The sequence below is a fragment of the Oreochromis aureus genome, linkage group 14, assembly GCF_013358895.1.
Source record: "Oreochromis aureus strain Israel breed Guangdong linkage group 14, ZZ_aureus, whole genome shotgun sequence".
Lineage (NCBI taxonomy): Eukaryota > Metazoa > Chordata > Actinopteri > Cichliformes > Cichlidae > Oreochromis > Oreochromis aureus.
In genome coordinates this window covers 15080981-15106390 of record NC_052955.1, presented here as the reverse complement: position 1 = coordinate 15106390, position 25410 = coordinate 15080981, and the positions used below count along the sequence as shown (strand labels likewise).

Genomic DNA, 25410 nt, shown 5'->3' with positions numbered 1-25410 from the left:
GCAAAGACATTTTTGCTATTAGGCATTTACTATTAGCTTCTCAATTCAGCAGTTAGTCTATCACGTTATTGTCTTCTCAAAGTTCCGTTGTGTTTTGTCACTTTTTTATTATTGTATTTTTTTTAGCTTTTGCTACCATATTTTCCGCACTGTAAAGCACAGTTAAAATCCTTTAATTTTCTCAAAAATCGACAGTGCGCCTTATAATCCAGTGTGCCTTATGTATGAATTCTGGTTGTACTTGGACCTTGAACCAATTTTATGTGGTACACGGTGCTCAAAAATCTGTCAAAAAATGTTTTGTACAACTTCGGTAAGCTACGAAGCTGCACCACTTGATGGATTGTTGGAGCATTACGGCTAACATAGTCAGGAGCCTCGCAGACTCTGAGTAATCTGGGTCCAAAACTCTGTCCGCTTCAGGTCCCAAAGTCAAACAAACACCGTGGCTTCACTGAGAGTTAAAAACTGTCTAAATTCTTTCCTCTTTAATAAAATGAGCAGTGTTGATGCTTTACAAGTGTAACAATTAAGTTTAACATACAGGCATCCATGAAAGCAGAATTTATTAAATTTAACGGAGTTAGAAGTTAGCAGGAAGTTAGCTCGCTAGTTTCCACCTATTCATTATATACCATGTGCTGACTGAGAGATTTCTGAAAAAATTAAAAGGTACAGCTCTGCTATCACTTCAAACTTAAATGAAGACAGAAAACTAAACAGCTGTGACGTTTCCCATATGGAAAAGATATATATAAATCTTATAAAGTTTCTATCTGTCTTGTGTGAAACTTGTATGAAAAGCCTACAAGAGTGAAAACAGATATAAGATCCCTTGAAAAATCATATAAATGAAACTTGTATGTTTTGGATATTTACTAAAACAATATATGAAAGTAATGAAAAAGTGGCCACTTTCATGAGTAAATCATATAAGCCTTATATGATTCACTATATGAAGTAGGCCAAATCTTATGCAAGTCTTTTATAAGTTTTTACTATTTCTTTTCCATATGGGTTGTAGGGTTACTGAAGTTGGGCTAGCTGGTATAATAATGTGCTATGTGATCGCTAGCAACACAGCTATGTTAGCATAACATAAACACAGTGAAGCTGGAGGATGAATGATAACCTATTTTTTTTTCCACTCGATAAAAATTAACGTGAGGGTTCCCAATGGTTAGGGACTAATGCTATCGCATGGCAGGATGCTGTAAACGGACCAAACTTCAGTCAGGAGAAAAACTGAGATAATCCATCCACAATACGAGGTTAGTCATTAATATACTGCAACAACATGGGAATAGAGCAGCTGTGAGAGAATTAAACATTAATGAATCAATGGTACGGAAGTGGAGGAAGAAAGAAGAATGAGTTGAGTAAAGTTTGACTTACCTGACTGTTTTGTTTTGCTTAATGCGCCTTATTATCCAGTGCGCCGCAGCATGTTTTTTTTTGCAGCATTTTCCTAATTGCTGGTGTTTTCTTAATTTGCAGTGCATTTACCTTTCAGGGCCACCAAAGAATTTTTCTTTTCTTTTTTTCAATGTTTAGGGATATGAGTAGAATTGAAGTTAGCATTTTTTTTTTTTCATGTATTTCAAACTCTCCAAAATGCAATCAGGCAAATAACATTAAAGAATAACAATAAAAAGAAGAACAAATACAACAACAGTGATAACAATAATTTAATCACTAATGTAACATTAATGTAATTCTTAAAACATTTCTACAAAGCCAATATACTGGTTCTTCTTCAGGGAGGAAGCAATTCCCAGTATATGTTATGGTTACAAAAACGAAGAATGTAAATATAAAGCAACAGCAATGCTAATACCTGTTCACTCATTTGAAAACAGTGCATGCCCCTATCTTCTACCACTAATAGTGGTCTACAGTCCAGAGCAATCCGTTTTGCGAAAGAATTTGTAAGTTTGTCCGATGTTGACCTACTAATTTTGGTCCTGAAGCCAGTCATTTCACCAAGTTTAGGCTGCTGGTACTCGAACTGCTAGTGCTAACAGCTCCCACAGCTTCTGTGCTCACTGCAACATGTTTTGCATTTAGATTGTACCATATGGTTGAAGTGCTTCGGTGGTATGCAAAATCCTTTTTTCACAGTTTGCACAAAACCACGTTTTTATTATGGCTTCCGTCAGGTAGTCTTTCGAAATGAAATGTGCCTCCGATCAGTCCTAGCAACGCGCTTCTTCTGATTCTTCCATTTTTGTAGCTGTGTGCAGCAGTGTAATCGGTATACAAGGAAATCATGCATTGACAAACGTTCCCCTTTTCTTGCAATGCAAAGTGCAAGTAAATGTGTGTTTTTTTTTAATGGATCCAAGCCCACTGTGTTCGTGTTAAGGCACAAGAAACAGTTAGCTCAGGCTCAGTGAGCTTAGAAACTATCAACCATGTGTCAATGAATCTGAGTCAGGAAATACTGAAGTGGTGGACCCAGAGTCGGTGGACCCAGAGTCGGTGCTCTCAGGTCCACTGTCAGCAACTGCCACCTCTCTCTCTGCTCAGTCATCAATTCTGTTACCAGTGCAGTCATATGCTCAGCTTCTTGCTCAGCCAGAAGACTCTGCATCAGCTGGGTCACCTTTTGTTCCAGCTGGAGGCTCAGGGGAGTCAGTCCAGCATCCTGCCTCATCACCTGGCATTTCGGGTGGTCCTGTTTTGCCTCAGCCATAGGCCTCCACATCAGCTCAAGCGTCTGCAGCTGCTACACCACCATCCTCATCGCCTACAATAGCCACGCCATCCTCTGCTCACATCCCCACGGCTTCTACTCTTCAGTCAGACCCTGCCATGTCTCAGCCCTAGTAGGAGGTCTGTGCACTAGAGGGACCCACTCTGCCCGAGTTGGAAGTCTGCGTGCTGGAGGGACCTGCTCTGCCCGAGTCGGAGCTCGCCGTGCTGCCTGGACCCGCTCAGTCCGAGCGCCCATGGGACCTGCTCAGTCCATGCCGGAGATCAGCGTGCTGGGGGTCTGCGAGCCGCCCACACCTGCACCTGAGGACGTCATGCCACCAGACGTGCTTTGTCTGACCCTACATGCCGTCCATGTCCAGCACGCCTACATGTCACGGATCGTTTGCCATGCTACGTCGTTCCCCACCAGAGCTACTACGGCACCGGCCACTTGAACTGCTTCTCTCTCACCCGACCCATGGCAGGCCGCCTGAGCTGCAACGCCATCGCCACCGGACGCGTGGCATGCCACCTGAACTGTTTCACTACAGTTGCCGCCCGCCAGGCTGGCCACCAGAACTGTCTCGCTGCTGCTGCTGAACCCACGGCAGGCTGCATGAGGGATCTTGCCAGCATTGCCACCCTGCTATGTGCCCATCGCAGGAGTCGCAGTTGGGCCTATGAACGTCTGGTCCACCCGTTAAAGGGGGACAGAGGACCTAGAGAGGGAAAAGAAGCGTGACAACTAAGAGAACTGACACCTAGTGGGTATAAAGATAGCAATCTGTGGCTAGATTGACTAATTTAAAATACAAAAATACAAAAGACCAAAAGGTGTTAGACTGTGTGGCGTGCACAGCCGTCCGCCCACACGTATTCACTGAACCTGGTCCTCTCTATCCCATTGATACATGGGGACTTGGTTGTATGTTTAAACTAACCAGAAGTGCTGTCTCTACAGGAAACTGCTCCACTTTGGCCAGTCAATTCCAACAAATTGACAACAAAACAGGTCCAGGACTTTTCATCCCGAGAAAACCTAACTATACTTGTTTTAAATTTACAGTAAGCAATCAGGGAACCGACAAACATGACGCAGGAGATGTTGACTCTGACTGGTGCGCTGTGACATATCCGGCCAGAGGAAAGGTAAATCGAGAAAACTGCACCTACATAGGCCTGTGGGCGCTTGCAGGTTTATACTACTATTGCGGTGAGTACAAACTATACGTCAGAATCCCTAGCGGGACTTCTGACCTGTTTGCCATGGTATGTGTCGGGGCACCTTTAGTTTTAGTGGGTGAAAAATGGGTGCGACTGGGTAAACCCGGCACTGCCCAATTAACAGCAAGGTGCAGACGCCATGTTTCGAGGAAGTGCTCGACAGGCTCATTTGACCTTTCTGTGGGTTCACCAACGTATATAGATGCTATTGGAGAAGTAGGGCAAGGTCGCAGCCATGCCGGAGCTGAGAAAGATGTGTTGCAGTTAATACACAACAAACCCTACTGAATTCCCTTTGAAACACTGTTGTTTAGACTAGAGTGGGACAGCTTCTAATTAAATTAAAGATTCGCGGCAACGTGTCATGCAGGACGCAGCTCCCTTTTAGAAGTATTGTGTAGGAGAATAAAGTGTGAAATGGTGTTTTGTCTTCCATCGGATGCCTATGAGGAATGAAAAGAATCTGGTGAAGTGTTGATAATTAACAGTTACTGGAATCCAAAGCAACAGTTTTTGAACATTAACCTTTTTTACAAAATGTGTAATATTGCTAAGAGCTTGGATTTTTCACAATATCTGCTGATGTAGCACAGTTGTTATGAAACGTCTATTATGCTCGTCCCACATTACTGTCCATGCCCTGGTGGGTGTGGATCAAAAAGTGATGAAAGGGGTTGGCATAGGCTTCTATATAAAATCAAGGAGCCATGAATACAAATAAAAAAGAATGAGGCAGTTATGGGGAGCTTTCTTGTCAGATATTTGCTTATGTGTTTCTGTCTGATAATGATTTTGTTGTCTTCCTTTTTGGAGTCTTCCTTTCCACCTTCATCCTGTAAATTGCAAAAGAAATTTAATCTCAATGGCATGCACAAGCCTGGGGATGTAATTCTGGGAGGGTTATTTGAAGTCCATTACAGTTCTGTATTCCCTAAGCGGACATTCACCTCAGAGCCAGACCAGCCTAGCTGCCATGGGTAAGTCTCACCCGTGTAGCTGACAAAATTCTCTCATTACTATTATTGCTAAGAATTTAGTTGCTCTTTTTCATTTTTTGTGTATTTTAGATTTGACACCCCTGGATTCAGACATGCCATGACCATGGCCTTTGCTATTGATGAGATTAACAAGAATTCAAAGCTACTTCCTAATGTGACTCTGGGATACAGTCTTTATGACAACTGTGCTACACTTGATATTGGGTTTAGTGCAGCATTGTCATTAGCCAGTGGTCAAGAGGAGCAATTTAGGCTTCTGGAGAACTGTTCAGGGACCCCTTCAGTTGTGGGGATTGTGGGTGATCCTTTCTCCACATTTTCTATTGCTGCCTCAAGTGTTCTTGGTTTATTCAAGCTTCCTATTGTGAGTTTCCCAATTCTACTGATTTGTGTGCTTCTGACATACTGTATTTTGATTGATTTAAATTATTAATTAAAATTATCTGAAAGTCCCTTGCAACTTACATAACTGGATTTCATAATATATGTTTCTTGACAGGTGAGTTATTTTGCCACTTGCTCCTGTCTGAGTGATCGACAGAGGTTTCCATCCTTCTTTAGAACAATCCCAAGTGATGCTTTTCAGGTAGAAAATTTCACAATATGAATTAGGTGTTTATCTGATGTTAATTATTGACAGAAAACGTAGACATAAGTCATACCAGTCAAAGAAATACTTTTTGCAAAATTTTAATTAAAATACAATGTATTTAGGTAAAAAGTGTTATCATGAGAAGTTAACTTTTATTTAATGTTATTTTTTAAACTTTCATTAAATTAACTTTTTGATATTAGATATGAACAAGCAAATTTTCACTAAAAAATATTTATACATGTACACTAAAAACTTCCATCTCTTTTCATGTAGGTCCGTGCTATGATTCAGATACTAAAACACTTTGGCTGGACATGGGTAGGTCTGCTAGTCAGTGATGATGATTATGGACTCCATGTTTCCAGAACCTTCAAGTCAGACTTTCTTCAGTTAAGTGGAGGTTGTTTGGCCTACTCAGAGATTTTGCCTTGGGAAGATCATCCAAATGAATACAAGAAAATTGTGGATCTGATGGTCAGATCCACAGCTCGTGTTGTCATTGTATTTGCACATCAAATACACCTGATTCATCTCATGAAAGAGGTTAGGGAAAATATCACAAAACACGCTGCAGATAATATATTACAGGAGAGTAAAAACATAACTGCAATGCAATCCACAGGTGGTGAAACAAAATGTGACAGGCTTGCAGTGGATTGCCAGTGAAGCTTGGACATTAGTTGGTGGACTCCATACCCCTGAATTTATGCCATTCCTTGGTGGAACACTAGGCATTGCCATCCGACGAGGAGAAATACCAGGCTTTAGAGACTACTTGTTAAAAATTAATCCTGAAGAACAGAACAGTGCAAACAACATGGTGAGTGGGTAACTTAATAAACTTCAAGTCAAATTTTCTGTTGGTTATTTTTGTTAACATGTGTTTGTTTCTCTGGTTGTTGTGCATTTTAGGTGAAGCAGTTTTGGGAAGATACATTTCACTGTAGATTTTCAGCAAACTGGTTGGAAGCTGGTGGGACAGTTTGCACTGGAGAAGAAGAGCTTAGGAATGCCGAGACTGAACTTTTGGATGTGACTGAACTCAGGCCCGAGTATAATATTTATAAAGCGGTGTATGCTCTTGCACATGCCCTTGATGACATGCTCCACTGTGTTCCAGGGAGAGGACCTTTTATTGGGCACACCTGTGCTACTTTGCAAAAATTAGAGCCATGGCAGGTTTGATGTCATTTTATACTCCAGTCACTTATATTTTACAAAAACACAAACAAACAAAAACTATTTTGTGAGATAACATTATTATGGAAGAAAGATAATTGTGTAGCAACTAATAATATAGTTTCATATCTCGCCGCTTTAAAGAGACAATAGCAAGACGTTTCATTATAATTAATGTATGATTGTACATTGATGAAGTAAGTAATAGACTTAATTCCAGGTTGTTCCAATAATTGGTGCATAAAAGAAGAAAAAAAATTATAAGCCTTTATCTATCACTTTTATAGCTGATGTATTACTTGGAAAAAGTCAACTTCACAACTCCATTTGGTGATCAAGTATTTTTTGATGAGAATGGTGATGCCTTACCTATCTATGATATCATGAACTGGCTGTGGCTCCCTGATGGAAGCACTAAAGTTCAGAATGTGGGTGAGGTTAAGAGGTCAGTTTTCAAAGGTGAAGAACTCACACTTGATGAAAACAAAATCTTCTGGAACTTTAAATCAAACGAGGTAATTTCTCCTATTTATAGCATTTGCTTTAATATAAAAGCAGTAATAAAGTACACAATATATGTATAACTGGTGTTGAATAACTTTTTAAAAAAAATTATTTTTCCCTTTAAGCCACCTACATCAGTTTGCAGTAAAAGCTGCCCTCCAGGAACACATATAGCAAGGGAGCGGGGAAAGCCTGTGTGTTGCTTTGACTGCATCCCTTGCTCTGAGGGAAAGATCAGCAATAACACTGGTTTGTATCATTTGACATTATAATGCATAAGATGTGCAATGTTACTTTATGTTTAGCAGTGCATAGTTCTATGGTGGCCTTTATTGACACCAAGCCAAAATGATTGCGAGAGTGGTTTCCAGTTACACATCAATGAAAATATTACTAGATGAAAATACTGACTATCCATTTTATTGTACAAGACACTCATAATAGGACAAAACAGTGTGAAACGAAATGAAGAAAACAATGTCAATTCTTCCCATTTTTTTTAGACTCCTTAGAGTGCACCAGTTGTCCAGAGGACTTCTGGTCAAGCCCCCAGCGAGATCACTGTGTTCTTAAGAGAACAGAGTTCCTCTCCTACCATGAGCCCCTGGGAATATGCTTGACAACCACCTCACTGCTGGGCACATTTATCTGTACTGTTGTTTTAGGAATTTTCACATATCATCGCAGCACACCTATGGTGCGTGCAAACAATTCAGAATTGAGCTTTCTGCTTTTAGTGTCACTTAAGCTGTGTTTCCTGTGTTCACTGTTATTCATCGGAAGACCCAGACTTTGGACATGCCAACTGAGACATGCAGCATTTGGGATCAGCTTTGTGCTATGTGTCTCATGTATCCTGGTGAAAACTATGGTTGTTGTGGCTGTGTTCAAAGCCTCCAAGCCAGGAGGGGGAACCAATCTTAAGTGGTTTGGCGCTATACAGCAGAGAGGAGCAGTTCTGGTTCTTACTTCTATTCAAGCTGCAATCTGCACTGCCTGGCTTGTCTCTTCCTCTCCAACTCCACATAAAAACACCCAATACCACAATGACAAGATAGTGTATGAATGTGCAATTGGGTCTACAATTGGCTTTGCAGTGTTACTGGGTTACATTGGTCTACTGGCTATCCTTAGCTTTCTGCTAGCATTTCTAGCTAGGAATCTTCCAGACAACTTCAACGAGGCCAAATTCATCACATTCAGCATGTTGATCTTCTGTGCAGTGTGGGTGGCCTTTGTTCCCGCTTATGTAAATTCTCCTGGCAAATATGCAGATGCAGTAGAAGTATTTGCCATCTTGGCCTCAAGTTTTGGGCTATTGGTGGCCCTGTTTGGACCCAAATGTTACATAATTCTGCTGAAACCAGAGAGGAACACAAAAAATGCAGTTATGGGCCGAGAAACCACCAAGCCATAATAACAACATCTGTAGTATATTGAGTAAAAATATATTCATATTAATGCAGCCATAATTTGTCCTTTTAAATGTTTTCATACAATTTTACACATTAGTATTGTTTTCATCAGATTTGCTTTTACTGCACACAATACATTTAGAAAAACATATAATAATTAACTCCTTATTTGTTTGTCATTCTCTTTGGGAGTCATTACAGTCTCAAAGTCCTTATAGTAGCTTTTCCATAGTCCAACATGTTGCCAAGAAAAATTATAACTAAAATTTCCCTTTATTTGTACTATAACAAGTACCCATGCATAGCTCCCACATCATTGAAAACATCTCTGAATATCTGTCAGTGCACAACATTACTGGTGCTGTGTGTCAATTTTGGCTGCTGCTTAGCTTTTTATGTAAACATCCACCATCTTCATGGTCAGAAAGAAGTGCAGTGACCTCTTGTTTAATGTCTCTGATGGTATTATAATAGTTAACTGGTTGAATACTTCACAGCTTTTATCAAGCAAACTTATTATGGTCTACAGCAGGGGTGTCGAACTCCAGGCCTCGAGGGCCGGTGTCCTGCAGGTTTTAGATATCACCCTGGGTCAACACACCTGATTCCTCTGGAGAACTTCAAGACATGTTGAGGAGGTAATTTAGCCATTTAAATCAGCTGTGTTGGATCAAGGACACATCTAAAACCTGCAGGACACCGGCCCTTGAGGCCTGGAGCTTGACACCCGTGGTCTACAGCAATATATACTGATATAGATGACAGATATATATCTGTCAGTATAGCCTTTTCAAAGAAGAGAACCTATTGTCACAGAATTCACATATGCTTTGATTTTAGAAAAAGATGACTATAACAAAACGTTACTCCTTTTCACCATTTTAAATGTACATTTTCAACAATGAAAAATGTTAATATTAAATGAGGACATCTCAACTTGAATCATTCCATTGCTCCAAGAATGGGTTTTACTTAGAATAACCCATTTCTTTCTTAAAACAAGGTTAGCAAGAGCACTCAGAGAGCACAACTCTCCGTGAAGGCCAAGGTCTATACTAAAAGTTTGTTTTATGTTGTTTTTATTATGCTGGTGTCTGACCTTTGACCTATGATTTGAAGCATTACATATTAAATGGTTTAATTTCTTTACCACAGAACTGGCTGGTTGGTATATTTGCCTTGTATAGGCTATAAAACTTGATATTTTAAGATATATTCATGCAGTGGGTAATTTTAAGACTTTGTGCCATCATTGTGATGCATTGGGTGTTGTATTTTAAAAAGTGTGTTGTGAAGCTCTCAAGTTTTTTTTTTATCTGTGAAAAAAATTTCAAGAACCTCAATATTGTTTTCTTGAAAGTTTTTTCAAGGTCAATTCTATCCTTGGGTTCTAACAATGAAGAGCGAAGTCATGTCCCCCAACGCCTAGTATATCGTTGTTAAGTTTGAAAATGTCCCTAAAAACTGACGGACAGACAAGCAAATGGAACCAGTTACATATCCCTTCCTGATAATGAAACACAATATTGATCTGTCTAATGGTAAAGGAAAATGGACTGGTTTTTACATAGTGCTTTCCTACTCTGAGCACTCAAAGCTCAGAGTGGTACAGACACACAACATGCCTCTTTCCATCTAAAGTTCACATTCATACTCATTCATACTCCGGTGGATGCATCGGAGAGGAACTTGGAGTTAGTATCTTCCCCAAGGATAGTTGGCAAGCAGACTAAAACAGACGGGGATCAAACCAACCTTCCGATAAGTAGGTGATCTGCTCTACCACCTGAGTGACCTGCTCTACCAAAACAAATACCCGATAGTCAAATAGTCAAATATAGTGACAGCACAAGTAGATATATGTAGGTTTATTCATACAAATAGGATGTACTAAAACAAAAAACCCTGCAAGGCTATTTGTCATTAAACACATCAAAAATGTATTTGAATATTAAGTAAGATTTACATTCATTTTCCAATTCCAAAAGTACACAATCTTTACAGTACATTTTACAAAATATATTGTTCAGTGCTTTTATACATTCATTAATACAGCAAAACATTCAGATTATGTTTATATATTCATATTGATTTCCGTGTGGTGACATGTCTGCAACCACACCCTTGAGAGTGCTGAAAAAAATTAAACAATGACAGAAAGCATTCTAAAGGGATAACACACCCCCCATATAAAGTAGAGAGACCTTATAAAAGAAACAATGATACTGAAGGTGGAGATCAGTTATGGGGGCTTTCCAGGTCACACATATTTTCACAGGTGTCTCTTTTGTCTTACTTTTTTTTTCTTTTTTCTTTTTATGCTTTGTGTCTTCTTCACTTTCTTTATCTTGTAAGTTAGAAAGAAAGTTTAATCTCAATGAAATGCACAAGCCTGGCGATGTGGTACTGGGTGGGTTGTTTGAGGTCCATTACACTTCTGTCTACCCAGAGAGAACATTTACCTCAGAGCCTCAACAGCCTCACTGCACTGGGTAAGTGTCACACAAATACGACATCAGCAGAGACGTGCACAAATAATAAGTATTCAAATATAAAAATATATATATATACAAGACAACTTATCTATCTTAGCATACATATGTCAAAATATTAATTATACTCATTATTTTATATTAACATACACTCATTTTAGGGTTCATTTTGTATATCTCTACTTGTTTTCATGGTTGCAGATTTCTTTTAGTGAACAATACTCACGTAACATTTGTTTGTTAGCTTTGATATTGTAGGGTTCAGGAATGCAATGACTATGGCATTTGCTATTGAAGAGATCAACAAGAACTTAAATTTGCTACCTAATGTGACTCTTGGATACAGTCTTTATGACAACTGTGGTGCCCTTGTTGTTGCACTCAGCGGTGCCTTATCACTAGCCAGTGGCCAGGAGGAGCAGTTTCTGCTTCAGGAGAACTGTTCAGGCATCCCTCCAGTCCTTGGGATTGTTGGTGATCACTACTCAACATTTTCTATTGCTATTTCCAGTGTGCTAAGTTTATACAATATACCTATTGTAAGTTTTAAGTTTCATATTTTTATGCTTGCACTGTGCGTTTAATTTAAGTGTAGTATTGATCCCCTGTGGTACATTGTACCGGTACTTATAATAGCATTTGGACTGGCTAGGATGTGTTAATATGTCTGTCGTATATTTGTAACAGGTGAGTTATTTTGCCACATGCTCCTGCCTCAGTGATCGTCAGCGTTTTCCAACTTTTTTCAGAACCATCCCAAGTGATGCTTTCCAGGTAAAACATAGTTACCAAGTTAAATGAAATATACCATAGTTTCAGGAAAGGACTTTGAAATTATTTCTAATGACTCTGATGTATTTGATGAATAATATAAATTATAGAGGTTGCATTAATTGGTTTCAGATGTATATTTATACATTTTTAAAATTATACACTCATCTGCACACTAATCAATTTACACCAAAATATCCACTTAGGTGCGTGCTATGATTCAGATTCTAAAACACTTTGGCTGGACTTGGATAGGTCTTCTAGTCAGTGATGACGATTACGGACTCCATGTTGCCCAATCATTCCAATCTGACCTGGCTAAGTCTGGTGACGGTTGTCTGGCTTACTTAGAGATTTTGCCCTGGGACAGTGACCCAAGTGAACTGAAGAGGATTGTACATTTGATAAAGACATCAACAGCTCGTGTGGTGATAGTGTTTGCACATGAGATACACTTGATTCAACTAATGGAAGAGGTTGGAAATAAAAAATGTTCATATAGATAATTTTTATTGCAGCATTGTAACTTATTTGTCTAGACAAAAATGACTGTCATTGAAGGTAAAATAGGTACTCTAATAATTAGATTAAACTGATAACGTTAAAAAGCAGAAACATCACAATGAAACTTCATCACTTTTATGTTATCAAAATGCCCCAAATGTGCAAGAAAAAAAGGCATTGTTTATTTAACTAACTTCATATCAGTAACTTGATCATTAATAGCTATAGTGAGAACCTACATAAATTTTGTATTCTACATTTATTATCATAGGTAGCGAAGCAGAATGTGATAGGTCGCCAATGGATTGCAAGTGAAACATGGACAACAGCGTCAGTGCTCCAAACAGCCCACCTCACGCCGTACCTGCGTGGCACATTGGGCATTGCCATCCGCAGAGGTGAAATACCAGGGCTGAGGGAATTCCTGTTAAAAATACACCCAGACCAAAGTGACAATGGCAGATACAACAATAATTTGGTAATAGTTCTGATTTGAAAGTATATCTAAAATGAATGAGACATGAAATAAATCAGTATTTTGTATTATCTCTCAATACTTTTATTCCATTACAGGTAAATCAGTTTTGGGAATTCACATTTCAGTGCAGATTTGCACCAGCTCCAGCAGGCTGGCTGGAAGCTGGAGGAGCACTATGCACTGGGCAGGAGCATATTGAAAATGTGGAGACTGAGTTTCTTGATCTCTCTAATCTCAGGCCTGACTACAATGTATACAAGGCCGTGTATTCTCTTGCATATGCTCTTAATGACATGTTGCATTGCAAACCAGGGAGAGGACCCTTCAGAGGGCACAGCTGTGCTACTTTGCAAACAATGGAGCCATGGCAGGTGTGGTATCAATTTACACATTTACACATTTACTACAAGCTACTGCGTCACCGAGGTTTGGTTATTGAAAAAGGTCCATTATCCTATAAGGGCACTGATATGTTTGCAATGAATTTCCATTATTTTCTTTACAAATTAAAAAGAATGGTAGAAGTAGTATTTTTTTAAATAATTAAGAAAAATTAGATGAAACAAAATTCTGAATTACAGTCTACCTTGATGCTAATACATATATGTAATGACTTATGAAAATCATTTGCTCATTGATGGGTGTTTCTTCTTTTTTTCCATTAACCTTCATTAGCTCATACATTATCTACAAAATGTCAACTTCACCACTCCATTTGGTGATCAAGTATCTTTTGATGAAAACGGTGATGCATTGCCAGTATATGATGTCATGAACTGGTTACACCTCCCTGATGGACAAATTAAAGTTCAGAATGTTGGTGAGGTTAAAAGGTCAGGCTTTAAAAGTGAAGAACTCACCATTGATGAAGACAAAATCTTCTGGAATTTTGAATCAGGAAAGGTTATTTCTACTTTTCTAAATAACTTCTTTTAGAAAAATACTGATCGAAGTAGTGTATATTGAACCTTGTATGTAATCAGTTTGTCTTTCTCTAGCCACCCCAATCAGTGTGTAGTGAGAGCTGTCCTCCAGGGACCCGGATGGCTAGAAACAAAGGACAACCAGAGTGCTGTTTTAGTTGCATTCCATGTTCAAAGGGAAAAATCAGCAAAAACAACAGTGGGTATTTGTAATTCAAGGATGTTTTTATTTTAATTTTGAGAAATTATACATAGTTATATACAATTTATATCATTGATTATATGCCTTCCCATTATTGTCAGATTCCTTAGAGTGCACCAGTTGTCCAGAGGATTTTTGGTCAAACCCTCAGAATGACCACTGTGTTCCTAAGAAGACAGAGTTCCTCTCCTACCATGAGCCTCTGGGTATTTGTTTGACAACTGCCTCTTTGTTGGGCACATTTATCTGTGCAGTTGTTTTAGGGATCTTTTTCTATCATCGACGTACACCCATGGTACGTGCAAACAATTCAGAGCTGAGCTTCTTGCTATTAGTATCACTGAAACTATGCTTCCTGTGTTCACTGTTATTCATCGGAAGACCCAGGGTATGGACATGCCAGCTGAGACATGCAGCATTTGGCATCAGTTTTGTGCTTTGCGTCTCATGTATCCTGGTGAAAACCATGGTTGTTCTGGCTGTGTTCAAAGCCTCCAAGCCAGGAGGGGGAACCATTCTTAAGTGGTTTGGGTCGATGCAACAGAGGGGGACAGTTCTGGCTCTTACTTGTATTCAGGCAGGAATCTGTACTGCCTGGCTTGTCTCTTCCTCTCCAGCTCCACATAAAAACATGCAATACCACAATGACAAGATAGTGTATGAGTGTGCAGTTGGGTCAACTGTTGGCTTTGCAGTGTTACTGGGTTATATTGGTGTGCTGGCTGTCCTTAGCTTTCTGCTAGCATTTCTAGCTAGGAATCTTCCAGATAATTTCAATGAGGCCCGACTCATTACTTTCAGCATGCTAAGTTTCTGTGCTGTGTGGGTGGCCTTTGTCCCTGCTTATGTCAACTCTCCAGGTAAATATGCAGATGCAGTGGAGGTATTTGCCATTTTGGCTTCAAGTTTTGGCCTTTTGGTGGCCCTGTTTGGACCCAAATGTTACATAATTCTGCTGAAACCAGAGAGAAACACAAAGAAGGCAATCATGGGTCGGCTCACTACAAAGGAATAGAATTAATATCATTTGTGTTATTTAAATTAATCAGTTAATAAGTTGAATTCATTTCACATTTTGTCTTCAACAGTAATAATTTAAGATTGCTAAAATCTTAAATCTTTTATCAAACAATAGTATGGCTAATAGATTTTTTTAAATGAGTGTTATCATAGCAAAATGTTATCTTAGAGAAATCTACTTAACTCATTGTTTATGCAACTGATATGATCCTACTGGAAGAAACACAAACTTATTCCCAACCTGTTCTTTGATCATTTTAAAGTTGAGCTTTTCAGCTGCCTTTCATCAGGCTAATAAAGTTGCTCACCAATGCTTCAAGTGTTACTGGATTCTTCACCTCACCAGACCGTTTCCCCCCTCAAGTTGTGCCAGAAACTTTTGGATCTCAACCAAAAGAATGGACAAGAAATGAATTTACAAATTCTAATATACAAAAGAGCTGCAGCTGTTAGCTAAAGATATTCCATTCAGAGCTGATGATTTTTTGTGAATTTATCCTTAAAGACTACATGAGAAAACAAACAAACAAACAAAATAAAAACAAAAAAAAATTAATCCTGCCATTGTAAAAAACTGACCTAATTTGAGCACCTACCTGGTCCTGAAATCAATGGCCAGACGCACACAGACACAGAAAGAGAGACAGATGCAACAGAAACTGATCATTTGCCTTAACTGTGTTGTAACATTTTGGTTGTCATCAGTATTTTAATCTTAGTATAGGTGTATTGTTTCTCACAATAAATCGATGTGATAAAATGTGTTTCTGCCTAGAGAACATGAATGTAAAAGGTGAAATATTGAGGTAAATAATTAATTAAAGCTCCTGTGCTTGTGTGTGTTTGTGTGTGCCTGTTGACAAATTTAGGTAGGGGTACTATTAAAAAAGCAATAATACATATGCTTTTTTCTTCATTAGGCAAAATTAGCAGTGGTTTCAGGGAGTGTAGAACACTGTCTAAACACCTAGTTAAACCAGGTCCAATAAAGATGCAGAGTCACAGTAAGACTAAACATCTACTGAATCTCAATATATTCTTCACAGATATTCTGATGAAAACATCAAATAAACAATGTAAATAAACAATACAAAAATAGTAGCATCTGCACTCCTAACTCAAATTAACAATAAGTGGTACCATTACCCTTGGCTTGCTCACAGTCGTGAATTAACCTGTCAATAAAATACTTCTTGAGGTTTAATTTCTAACATATCATGTAAAATGAACTAACTTTAGCCAGTACTTGCATGATGCTTCAATGCAGATGAAATCAAATCGTGTTCAGCACATACTCGACATGGCTGCCATGCTAATTCTCAAAACAGGAAGTGATGTCATCATATTATACTCAGACAAGTTAAATGATCCACCTCCACCCCCCCCTTTTTTTTTTTACACAGTGTATAGCCTTTAAAGAACACAATTATCAAATTTGTTTAAAGTATCTTAGGTCTTATTCACAGCTCACTGAAAAGTAGAGCAGGAGATTGATAGTTGAATTGGTGCAGCATCACCAGTGATGAAGATGCTGTATCTATCTGTTGTGGTGAAAAGATGAACCTTTCTATTTCTCAATCAGTCTATGTTTTTATCCTCAACTAAGGCATTTATCTGTGAATAGTGACTGATAGGATAAGACTGCATGATGCCTACAAGACACTAAGGAGAGATGCCCCCTGGATGAAATGTAGGAGATGGCTTTCTAGACTTAAGACTAAAGATAGACATTGATGTAATGTGGTTACCCAGTACCATGGTAATATGAATGCTGATTTGGATACATCTTACAATACTGAATCTTTATTAGTAATAATTAAGGGATTTCATATACATGGCTACTGAGTAAGAGTTTCCCTCCTTTAATTGCTGTTTATTGATTTTTAACCCATTATGGGGAGTCGGAGTGGGCACACTCCATTTTGCGCAACTATTTTTAAAGCCCGGTAAAACTGCAACCACACAAGCTAGTGCAATAATTTTTTTTTGCATATGAAACCAGAGGAAATGTACTTATATCTTATGCACTCAGCTTGTCCTAGGTCACGGTTTCCTTCCACATATGGCTTTGCAAAAATTGTGTAAAAAGCATTTGCAGCAAGAAAAACACAATAATCCAGAAACACGCTTTGCCAGCTGATCAACTGTTCACAACACTTCCTGCATTGGAATAAACGTCAGCACAATCTATCTGATGTCCACCATTACCTGCCCAAAAATGGAAGTGACGTCATTTTCGCGGAAAACAAAGATATGCTGGTGTTTTTAAAATTAATGTTTGAGTTTATGCCTTTCTGTATAGTTTCTGGGATGCTTAGAACTCAAATTACACTGTTGCAAATAGTTTATTTTGATGCACATGCTGTTTTTTTTTTTTTTTTTTACAAATTTGCATTATAATATTTATTTTCATTTTTCCTGCAGTATATAAAAATTGGTGTATCTCCAAAATAACACTATAAAGACACTCAAAATAAATTTCCTGTGGTTGGAAACTATTTTGTGCAGCTTCTTTGCATTTACAGTTTTGACGGATAAACTTCTGAAACTAGAAATATGTGTTAAAAAAAAATAAGTTTTTGTAGTTGCAATTTATGTAGTTACTATAGACTTAATGCATACATATTATTAAAATTTGGGATATAATGGTTGTATTGATGTATAGCAACTTGAAATACGCTCTGGCTGACTTGGTTCTATGGTAGGTCTTAAAGGGTTAATATAGAACGTTCTTGTACATTTATTCAAATTATCATCTTGAATTTATTTATTTATTCTAGGGATGCAACGATACCAATTTTTTCAAACCGATCCGATACCGATACTTGGATCTGAGTACTTGCCGATACCGAGTACAAAAACCGATACTTCTGCCACACACAAGTTAAACTTAACCGGTAGTAAAGAAACGACCCCACACAACTCTTTAACACAAACGAAACGTTTACTGAACGTAAGGGCAGAGACAAATACTGTACAACACATCCCTTTTTTAAACTCAAATGATATTCCAATTCCTTAACCAAATGAAATACACTGTATAAATGAAATAATTCCCTTTCAAATTATATTAAACAACCCAACTTATGTTATCACCTTTTGGTAAGTGACTCACTAATATACACTCCAAAACACGTTATATAAATCCACTAAACATACAATATTCACACATGGGCGCCACACACACTCACATTCACACTTGTTGCAGGCCTGTTTGCTGCTCACGCCGGACGATGGAGAAAAATCCTCTTCTCCCCAGTAAGAGCACAAAAGTCTGACTTACAGTTCCGTTGCTCGGTAGGTCGCCATTCACCAGTCCCACACTAAATCCACTCCCTGCGGACCCGATGCTGTCTCTGCTACAGCGCGTTAGCCAGTCACTGTCCAGCTCTCCGACAGTCCATAGCAGCTGCCTCCGTGGCGCAGCCAAGCAGTCCGGCTAGCCTTTAGCCTCGGCGGTCATGGCTGGAAACACAGTTTTCCACGGACGGTGGTGCAACCGTTGAAACAAAAGTCACTTCACCCACACTCTGTTGCGAAGCTCTCACACGGTTAGCTTTCTAGTCACACACTCTTTTGTGCAAGTTAACCTCAGTAAAACTAGCCGAGTCTCTCACTTTGGTTCAGCTAACCTCGTGCATCTCTCCATGCCGTTCTCTTCTGTGAACTGTGAACACCTTATGTGGCGTTCAAGTCCATGGGAATTATGAGTATCTACTACCAAATTCCCATCCGGGCTACATTAGTATCGGTTCATGGTATCGGTTGACTTTTACGAGTACGAGTACGCACACATTTTACAGTATCGGCACCGATACCCGATACCAGTATCGGGATCGGTGCATCCCTAATTTATTCATTTGCTCAGTGCATATCTCAATGATTTAATCACAAGAATATTTCTCCCCCCTTTTATTGCACTTGATAAATATGAAAACAAAACACAAAAATTCTTTTTAACTTTCTAACTGTGTAACCTGCATAGTCACAAGTGAGTGTATGTTCAATCATAGCTTCTGCATCAATAAGAACTGATCTCAAATGAAATGTATTATAGGCCCTGCCCATACCCTGCTGTCTGCTCTGATAGGTTATTTACAGTACTGCATGTCAATAAGAAGAAATTGCAATGCCGTGAAACCTAATGACTTGGCTGAGCAAAGGGGAAAAGCAGATAATAGTTATGTCTTCACTTGTACAAGCCAATTTGCTCTTGTTCCTTTTGTTGTATTGTTACTTTTCTTTTACTGCAGCCTCTTCTCTGTCTTCGTCCTCCTGTCAGTCACTTGGACAGTTTTATCTAAATAGCATGCAAAAGAGTGGAGATCTGATTCTGGGAGGACTGTTTGAAGTTCACTTCTTTTCAATGCTCCCTAACCTGTCATTTACCTCAGAGCCACAACAGCCTACTTGCCATGGGTAAGTATGACAGTGAAACAACACAAAAGGCTTTGGGAAATCGCTGCCAACAGTGGCATTAAGAACAAATACACACATCTTGCAATATGAATTTTCATTATTTTTGTCATTTAACATGTTACTTTAATTGTTTCTGTTTTTTTCATTTGAGGAGTTGCAAAATGTATATGGTTGCAACATGTTTTCCAGGTATGCTGCTATATGTTTCAATAGCAGACTGTGTGTTTTTTGTTAGTTTTGATGTTCTAGGATTTAGGCAGGCACAAACCATGGCCTTTGCTATTGATGAAATCAACAGAAACCCCAACCTACTGCCTAATGTGACTCTGGGATTCACTCTTTATGATAACTGCGTTGAACTTGGAATTGGATTCCGAGCTGCATTGTCATTAGCCAGTGGTCAGGAGGAGCAAATTGTATTACATAATACATGTGTTGGAAATCCTCCAGTCATAGGGATTGTGGGTGATTCATCCTCTACACGTTCAATTGCCATCTCCAGCGTCTTAGGTTTGTACAGCGTACCTATGGTAAGTTTCCAGTTTAACCATGAAATATTATTTTTGGTTGTATTTAATATAAATATATAGAACTAATTGTCAGTTTAATGACAAGATTGAAGCTTAAAAAAGGTAAGGAGGCAGTCAAGGCTTTGAATATTTCTACAATATAAAGTCTTTATCTTTCACAGGTGAGTTATTTTGCCACATGTTCCTGTCTGAGTGACCGTAAAAAGTATCCATCCTTCTTTAGGACAATCCCAAGTGATGCTTTCCAGGTGAAAATCAATCAGCACAATTATAAACAGTCACCAGTAACTAATGACTAACTACTCCACCGAAAGTTTTGTCTTGTCTATGCATTCATGTTTTAATCTGTATTTAATTAGGTGCGTGCTTTGATTCAGATTCTAAAACATTTCGACTGGACTTGGGCAGGTCTGCTTGTCAGTGATGATGATTATGGACTTTATGCAGCCAGATCCTTCCAGTCTGAGCTAAGTCAGTCTGGTGAAGGTTGCCTGGCTTACACTGAAATTTTGTCCTTGCACAAAGAAACAGATGAACTCAGGAGGATTGTGAATGTGATGAAAAAATCCACAGCTCAAGTTGTCATTGTCTTTGCACATGAGAGTCACATGATACACCTTATGGAAGAGGTTTGGATTTAAAAGTTTTAAATTTTTACTAGCTATATATTGAATGAGTAGAGAAGGGTTTCATAATGTCACTAAATTAGTTGCTACTTACAAATATGAGTTTATACATTTGGTCAAACATAATGCACAGGTGGTGAGGCAAAATGTAACAGACCTACAGTGGTTGGCCAGTGAAGCCTGGACAGCTGCTGTTGTGCTCCAAACACCTCAGCTTATGCCATACCTGGGTGGTACACTGGGCATCGCTATTCGTCGAGGAGAAATACCAGGGCTCAGGGAATTCCTCTTACAAATACGTCCTGACTTGCATCACAACAATAGCTATGGAAATAGCATGGTGAGAGTTAAACCATTTACTGTGGTATTTGCAGGAATTGTATTTTTTTTATGTATAACATCTAAAATAGTTTTCATAATATTTCAGGTGCATCAATTTTGGGAATTCACATTTCAGTGCAGATTTGAACCAGCTCCAGCAGGCTGGGTGGAAGGTGGTGGTACATTATGCACTGGACAGGAAGATTTGGAAAATGTGAACACTGAGTTCTTGGACATTTCCGACCTCCGGCCTGAGTATAATGTGTACAAAGCTGTTTATGCACTGGCATATTCCCTTGATGACATGCTGCGATGCAAGCCAGGAAGAGGGCCTTTCAGAGGGAACAGCTGTGCCACGTTACAAACACTGGAGCCGTGGCAGGTGTGATATCAGGTTACACTTTATGTCTAAATTGATTGCTCTGTAATTACATTTAGAAAAGAATTTACCCTGTAAGGCAAAATGCAGTGCCATAAGATTAACTATGAAAAAGCTGGAATGAGGATTATCTTTTCTCCTAAGCAAAAGTAGTGGTTACTGTAATTAGATCAGGGAATCCATTAATGGAATAAGTATGACGCATTACTAGAGGCCTTGTTTAAAAGTAATGAATTCCTATATTCAAATTTAATAGCTCTAATATTTGACTACTGAACAGCAGTGTCACAGTTTACATTGTTAAAAGTAATTTAGTTTTTATACATCTGTTTTTAACAGCATGTTTATTACTTGGAAAGGGTAAACTTCACCACTCTATTTGGCGATCAAGTGTCATTTGATGAAAATGGTGATGTGGTGCCAATTTATGATGTGATGAACTGGTTATGGCTCCCTGATGGAAGCACTAAAGTTCAGAATGTTGGTGAGGTTAAGAGTTCAGCTTTTAAAGGTGAAGAACTCATACTTGATGAAGACAAAATCTTCTGGAACTTTGAATCCAAAAAGGTTTAAAGTGGTTTTTGTATACTTTTATCTTTTCCCATATGTACATTTTTCATTTTTGTCATGTGCACAATATATGTAATTCTAGCAGGTAATATTAATTTCGTCTAACAGCCACCTCGGTCAGTATGCAGTGAGAACTGTCCTCCTGGTACCCACATGGTGAGACGGAAGGGAGAACCCAAATGCTGTTTTGACTGCATCCCTTGTTCTGAGGGAAAAATAAACAATAAGAGCAGTAAGTGCTTGTCTTTGCATATTTTATTTAATTTATATTAAATGTAAAATGCATTTCACCATCTTAGCTTTTATTGTCAGATTCCTTGGAGTGCACCAGTTGTCCAGACGATTTTTGGTCAAACCAGCAGCGTGACCACTGTGTTCCCAAGAAGACAGAGTTTCTCTCCTACCATGAGCCTCTGGGATTTTGTTTAACAACAACCTCTTTGCTGGGAACAATTATATGTGCTGTTGTTATAGGGATCTTTTTCTACCATCGCAGAACACCTATAGTACGTGCCAACAATTCGGAACTTAGTTTCCAGCTATTGCTGTCACTTAAGTTATGTTTCCTTTGTTCATTGCTGTTCATCGGACGACCCAGGCTGTGGACATGCCAACTCAGGCATGCAGCATTTGGGATCAGCTTTGTGCTGTGTGTCTCATGCATCCTGGTAAAAACCATGGTTGTTCTGGCTGTGTTCAAAGCCTCCAAGCCAGGAGGGGGAACCAGTCTGAAGTGGTTTGGTGCTATGCAGCAGAGAGGAACAATTTTGTTTCTTACTTGTATTCAAGCAGTCATCTGCACTACCTGGCTTGTTTCTGCTTCTCCTACTCCACATAAAAACACCCAATACCACAATGATAAGATCATTTATGAGTGTTCAATTGGGTCTAGTGTTGGTTTTGGAGTGTTATTGGGCTATATTGGTATACTGGCTTTCCTCAGTTTTTTAATTGCTTTCCTGGCAAGGAATCTCCCTGATAGTTTTAATGAGGCCAAGCTCATCACATTCAGCATGCTGATCTTCTGTGCTGTGTGGGTGGCCTTTGTTCCTGCTTATATCAGCTCACCTGGAAACCATGCAGATGCGGTGGAGGTATTTGCCATCCTGGCTTCAAGCTTTGGCCTGTTGGTTGCACTGTTTGGACCCAAATGTTACATAATCCTTTTGAGACCAGAGATGAACACAAAAAATGTTATAATGGGCCGTGGAACTAAATCGTAAAAAAACGTTTCCATTTAGAGCAGAAAAATACACGTGGAAAAATAAATATAAATAATACATTTATATAAATATATTGAATTAGAAAATCATGAAAGTGAGAACATACAAAGATAGTTAGTATTTTTCTTTTATTTTGTATGCTAGAGTATGCAAGTGTTAACTATGTGACAATACATTGTTAAATTTAACCTTACATAATTTAACATACATAATTTAACTATACCACTATACACCCTTCTGTCACTCCTCAGTGGAGAGTGTGCTTTCTTAGAGCCTGAGTATTTGGTATGCAGGGGCCACTACTCAGAACAGGAAGACTTTACAGAGGGTAATTAACATTGTTCAAAAAAATCACTAGCAGCTCCCTTTCCAAACCCTGGAGGCCAATGCCAGATCCTCCTGTCCCAAGAAAACCAGGGCCATCACAGGTGACCCTTTGCATCCTGTCCACCTGTTTGACCCACTGGATAGTCCACACCTCTAGACTCAGAAACAACATCTTCCCCTGAGACATTCTGACTGTAAACAAACACTATTCCTCCACATCCCACCCCTGGCCACCCACCCACCAATCTGAGCCATGGTCTTAGTAACCCTCATCACTCAGGCCTCTCACAGATGGACTCTATACTCAGACAAAAGTCCACTGCACTGCTTTCAGGCACTTTGCAACCTGTCCTCTAATATGTGCCTTTCTATTCTGTGGCTCCCCCCTTTTTTATATATATTCTCTTGTCTGTTATTTATTCTTGCTCTTCTACTATTTGTATTTCTATTCCATGCACAGTTGGTGCAGAGCACCTACAATGTCAATGTACATGTACAATGACAATAAAAGGCTACTTTGCTCTAAAATTTAAATAAACTAAAAATTCAACTTACATTCATAAGCCCAGGATTGACCCATCAAAGACTCCAACGGCTTTGGAAAATATGAAGGGCATAAATTTTGGACTTTTAACTGTATTTGTATAATTTTATAGATTTTCCGGCTGATAAAGACTTCCCCACGGCCACTCATACTACACCAAAGTAGTTAAGTAATAGAAAAACAATTACATTTCAGAAAAGTTGCCTGCCTTTGGTTAAAAAACAAAGAAAAACAACAACAAGTTTATAATTCAACAAAAACTTTTTTATACATGTGGGACAGATCTTTTTCTGTAATGTTCCACACTTATAATATAGAAATAATGGGATGTGCTATTGAAATTGTACTTCATCATCTTCTATTAAGATATCAGGGGGATTAAATGTGTAGTTAAATGGAAGTTTCTCTTGTACGGCCCATCCATCCAGCTATTCTCTTAACTGCTTACCTAACTGAGTGGAGTGTATCCGCTTTTCGATGCATTTTGATGCTGACGGTGGATCAAGGAGACCAGCGCTTGTGCTGCAGGCCCGGATGCACTGTCTACACTGGCTGTCTCTCACCCTTTACCCATCCCTGTTGCTTGTCATGTGTTTCTTTGGTGTATTAAGAGTTTTTTCATGTGCTATGTGCAGAGGTGTTTTTTTTCTGTTCTCAAACTGATCTCCCTGTTGGAGCTCAGTCTGAGGGGAGTTATTTTTTTCTCCTTATCTTTCCTCATGTGGTGCATTTTCCATTGTTATACCTCTCTGACGTGTCTTCCCCATGTGATGTTTTTGTGTAATGTATGTATGGTCGGCAGCCTTAACATGAAATTTCCTCTTGTGGGACTAATAAAGGTATATCTTATCTTATCTTATCTTATCTTATCTTATCTTATCTTATCTTATCTCATCTTATCTTATCTTATCTTATCTTATCCCAGCTGACACAGGGACAGAGGCATGGTAAATCCTAGATTGACTGCCAGTGTTGTGCAGGCTGTTAACGAACCTATTCATATTTAATTTAAAAATGAATCAATGATGAGCGATACATTTGTGATGCATTACTGATTACTGATTCTTAAATGTCATTGTTTATGGAAATCCTGTTTGCGGTTTTTAATTTGATTTCTCTTTTTCAGCTTGCCAGGGCACTGTCCAAATGGGTCAGGAGCAAGAGGCACTCTGCTAATGTTTTCTTGTTTGTCTGTGACTGGAGAGTCAGATTTGTTTTGAGGGATTTTTGCAACACCCTTTGCTGGAGAATTTGGAAAGGTAAGTCAGTTTGCAGAGGTCAAAATACAATCTACAGATTGTCAGGATCCTGGATCTCCTGACCCAATGTTTTGAGTTTCTTGTGTCTCAGGGTTTTTGTATCATGATGTATGTTCTAAGTTCTCTTTGTTGCCCCAGTTTCTTCTATAGTCTAGTGTCTTAGTTTGGGTTTCTTGTATTCTGTTTAGGTTTCTGAGTATTTAGTAGCTG

The 25410-nt window shown here is 38.8% G+C and overlaps 3 protein-coding genes across 3 annotated transcripts; all 3 read left to right on the top strand.

The window, feature by feature from the left end:
* Positions 1-4755: 4755 nt before the first annotated feature.
* Positions 4756-8614, top strand: LOC116333197 (extracellular calcium-sensing receptor-like). The gene is made up of 9 exons (XM_031756376.2): positions 4756-4898; positions 4989-5283; positions 5419-5505; positions 5788-6057; positions 6137-6334; positions 6427-6693; positions 6981-7208; positions 7323-7446; positions 7701-8614. Exons 1-9 carry the CDS (start codon positions 4789-4791, stop codon positions 8612-8614), a joined length of 2493 nt encoding a protein of 830 aa, XP_031612236.2. The 5' UTR covers positions 4756-4788.
* A 2350-nt stretch (positions 8615-10964) lies between these two features.
* Positions 10965-14997, top strand: LOC116333205 (extracellular calcium-sensing receptor-like). Its single transcript, XM_031756385.2, has 9 exons — positions 10965-11104; positions 11349-11643; positions 11792-11878; positions 12082-12351; positions 12651-12857; positions 12953-13228; positions 13533-13760; positions 13856-13979; positions 14084-14997. The coding sequence occupies exons 1-9, from the start codon at positions 10995-10997 to the stop codon at positions 14995-14997; spliced, it is 2511 nt and encodes an 836-aa protein (XP_031612245.2). The 5' UTR covers positions 10965-10994.
* Positions 14998-19296: 4299 nt separating this feature from the next.
* LOC116334879 (extracellular calcium-sensing receptor-like) lies at positions 19297-23070 on the top strand. The gene is made up of 9 exons (XM_031758418.2): positions 19297-19421; positions 19657-19951; positions 20113-20199; positions 20311-20580; positions 20711-20917; positions 21005-21280; positions 21617-21844; positions 21956-22079; positions 22160-23070. The coding sequence occupies exons 1-9, from the start codon at positions 19312-19314 to the stop codon at positions 23068-23070; spliced, it is 2508 nt and encodes an 835-aa protein (XP_031614278.1). The 5' UTR covers positions 19297-19311.
* Positions 23071-25410: the final 2340 nt, after the last annotated feature.